The 3,754-nt window shown below is 50.4% G+C and overlaps 1 protein-coding gene across 1 annotated transcript in view; it reads right to left on the bottom strand.

The window, feature by feature from the left end:
* Positions 1–482, bottom strand: part of PDCD5 (programmed cell death 5) — a 6,785-nt gene extending 6,303 nt beyond the window's left edge. Inside the window, exon 1 of the mRNA XM_007470936.1 lies at positions 384–482. Coding sequence (XP_007470998.1) covers positions 384–449 — 66 coding nt within the window. The 5' untranslated portion in view covers positions 450–482. The remainder of the gene's footprint in view (positions 1–383) is intronic.
* Between the last annotated feature and the right edge of the window lie 3,272 nt (positions 483–3,754).

Below are 3,754 nucleotides of genomic sequence, written 5' to 3'. Positions count from 1 at the left end.
TAGAAAACATTCGGCAGAAATGCTAGTCGAAGCAGGCTAGATCCACGAGCTAAAGGCATCGAGAGACCCGAGGAGCTGAGAATTCTGTTTGGGACCAATGCCTGCCCGGACGAGAACCAGCCCCTGCCCGGGAGAGGCCCGCGCCCGACCCGCCCAGGGCAGCACATGGTCCGCTGGCCGCCCGAGACCCCGCGCGGCAGGGAGAGGGGCAGAGCCTGCTCAGAAGCGACCAGGAGGCCGCCGGCGGCGGAGACTGGGTCCTCGGTCGCGGGGAGAGCTGGGGCGTCGGGGCCTGGAGCCTCCGCCCGGGGCCGCGCCTTCCACCTTGGGTGAAGGCGGCGCCCCTCAGGGGGCGGGCCTGGCGGAAGGGTGGGCGCGCTCACCCCGTGCTTGGCCTGCAGCTCGGCCAGCCTGTGCTTCCTCAGCGCCTCGAGCTCCTCCTCCGCCATGGTGCGGCCGTCTGCAGCGAGCGGCCGCGGCCACGCTCCAGCCCACTCCAGAGACCGCTAGCAGCCCCTCAGCGCGCGCGCCACCCTCCCCACTGCGCAGGCGCCCGCAGCTCCCAGGCATCACCAATCCAGCCCGGAGCCGCGCCGCGCGCCCCAGCCAGGGTGCGGGGAGAGGCCCGATTCCGCGATGGCTGGCCGCGGCTTGAGGGGAAGAACAGCTTCGCGGAGCCTTCCGGACTTCGGTTCCACCTCCCGCTGCAAATCTGTGCTCTGCGCGCGCGGCCGCCAGCCGGGCAAAGATCTGACTGCGTGTGGGCAAAGATAGTAACCTGGAAACAGGCCATCCTCAACAAGTATAATAATAGGTAAAATTTGTTGGTGGCCTGTAATGTGCTAGGCTCATGTTGTCTTCATTTACAGATGAGGATCCGGGCGCTTAGAAACGCTAAGCGGAGTGATGGAAATGTTCTAAAACTGGATGGTGGTGATAGTTGCACAATTTTAAAATTTGTTCAGAAATATTAAATTGTACCCTTAAAGTGGGTTGGGAGTGGGGCTGGAGCAAATAGAGACTCTCTGGTCATCCTGCCGTTACGAAGCCAAGTTAAAACAAACTTGGAGGCTGAGAGTCGGAATCAGATGGGCCTTTCCTCAGAGGTTGGCTTGGGGGCTGTGGGATGTGGTGTGAACTCCGGGACACTCCACACACGCACACACACACACATACACACACACACACGCTGTCCTGGGGCGCGCCGCGCACACACACACACACACACACACACACACACACGCTGTCCTGCGGTGAATTCCCTGGCGGTAAAAGTGAGCCTTTGGAATGGGGACATTGGTGTGTGTTGGCTGGAATGTCAGCTCCCTAACCCTATGTCATGCATGTGCTGACTTTTCAGTTGTGACAAAATGTAAAATTTACCACTTTAACCATTTTAAGTTCACAGTTAAGTAGTTTTAAATGCGTTCACCTTGTGCAATCTCTAGGACTCTTTTCATCTTGTAAAACTAAAACTGTGCCCTATCCCCCCTTCCCCCCAACCCTTGAACCATTCTACTTTCCGTCTCTGAATTTGCCTGTTATAGGTACCTATACAAGTAGAATCATACAACATTTGTCCTCTTGTGACTAGCCTACTTCACTTAGCATAATGTCTTCAAGATTCATCCATGTGACACCGACCAGGGTTCTTGGCCTTCCCCAGTCAATAGAAATTGATCAGAGGCTAGACAAGAAATTCAGGCAAGGCTTTATTGGGGCCCCTGCTGCAGCAGGAGGGACAGAGAACAAGTAACAGGTTCCCTTGTTCACTCCCCGGGGCTGATGAGCTTGTTCCTTATATGGGGTGAGGGTAGGGGTGTGTCCAGGGGTTGGGCCAGAGGGGAGGCTTAGGTGTTTTGCCCACCCCTTTGGTGGTGGTGACTGCAGGAGGCATGCACAGCACCCTGCTTATGCTCCCGACACCCTGTTTTTGCACCCAACTCTTCAGAAGTGGCAGTTGGGCTTTTTGGTCTCTTTGTACCTTGTCCAGAATTTGCCCCAAATGCACATGTGCACAGTTATTTTTAGTCCCTATAGCTTCTTTGTATTTTGTTGCTTGAGGAGAGGTTTGTCCAGGTGCAAGCACTGCAGCAAAGGGTCCCAGGTCCCAGCCTGTCTCACATATTGTTGCATGTGTCAGAATTTCTTTCCTATTTAATAACATTTCTCTCTCATATATATATATATATATATATATATATAACCACATTTTGTTTGCCCATTCATCACTTGGGTTGTTTCCTCTTTTTTAAAAAAATTTATTTTTATTTTTGGCTGCTTTGGGTCTTTATTGCTGCGCGCGGGCTTTCTCTAGTTGCAGGGTGCAGGGACTACTCTTCACTGTAGTGTGCGGGCTTCGCATTGCGGTGGCTTCTCTCGTCGCAGAGCACAGGCTCTAGGCGCGCAGGCTCAGTAGGTGTGGCTCACAGGCTCTAGAGCTCAGGCTCAGTAGTTGTGTCACACGGGCTTAGTTGCTCCACAGCATGTGGGATCTTCCCAGGCCAGGGCTCGAACCCGTGTCCCCTGCATTGGCGGGCGGATTGTTAACCACTGCGCCACCAGAGTAGCCCGAGGTTGTTTTCTCTTTTTGGCTCTCCTGAATAATGCTGCTATGAACATTGATGTATAAATATCTCTTTCAATTCTTGGGTATAGAGAATCCATGTGTTTTGAATTTAACATTCTTAAACGTTAAGGATGCTTTTTCTCTAATATGTAAACAGGCAAGATTTTGGGGGAAGAGATGATAAAAACGGCAGTCTGGAGTCGACTTCTATTTCCGGGTGTCACGTTTTGAGACCCTTTGTGGATGGGCTGTACAATGGACCATGTGATGGGTCATGTGACTTCCACTCACAGGGGAAGATGCAGCCCTACCTGGGCTGATGCCTGAGTGGCACACACCCATGAAGAAGGAAGGAAACCAGATAAGAGACGGGGCTTCTCACCTCATTCCTTAAATAAAATTCCTTATTTAAAAAATAAGTCACAAAACAAAGATAAATTCCTTTTTTTTTTTTTTTTTTTTTGCGGTACGCGGGCCTCTCACCGTTGTGGCCTCTCCCGTTGCAGAGCACAGGCTCCGGACGCGCAGGGTCAGCAGCCATGGCTCACTGGCCCAGCCGCTCCGCGGCATGTGGGATCCTCCCGGACCAGGGCATGAACCCGTGTCCCCTGCATCGGCAGGCGGACTCTCAACCACTGCACCACCAGGGAAGCCCAAGATAAATTCTTTATGTAGTTGTGTGACTAGTTTAGGGCAGATATGAAAGGACTCTCTGTCAGACCCATTTGGGTTTCTTCATCAGCCTGTTCAGGTTTTCTGTTTCTTCTCAAGATAATTTTAATTGCTAGAGAACCATTCATTTCATTCAGGGTTTCACATTTTAGAAACATCTGTCTATCACATCTGTATCTGTGGTCATATCCCTTTTAGGGATTGTTGACTTGATTGTTTATTTGGGCTATTGTTTCTTTGTGTTTCTTGATTATGCTTTCCAGCTATTTTAATATTTTGCTGTTTTTCTTTTTTCCCCAAGGAGCTGAAATTTATCAGTACTGATTGCTTTCTTCTTTATCTATTTATTTCTACCTCCTTTTCATATTTCCACTGTTAATTTCTTTCTGGTTCCTTCAGATGAATATTCTATTTGTTTGTTTTTATTCTTTCTTGTTTAATAATGAAAATATTTAAGGAATGAATTTACTTGTGAGTACAGGTGTGTGTGTGTGTGTGTGTATGGTGATTTCA

The sequence above is a fragment of the Lipotes vexillifer genome, unplaced genomic scaffold (genome assembly GCF_000442215.2).
Source record: "Lipotes vexillifer unplaced genomic scaffold, Lipotes_vexillifer_v1.1 scaffold182, whole genome shotgun sequence".
In the NCBI taxonomy this organism is placed as follows: domain Eukaryota; kingdom Metazoa; phylum Chordata; class Mammalia; order Artiodactyla; family Lipotidae; genus Lipotes; species Lipotes vexillifer.
The sequence above is the reverse complement of the archived record's forward strand: the minus strand, read 5'-3'. Positions and strand labels throughout refer to the sequence as shown.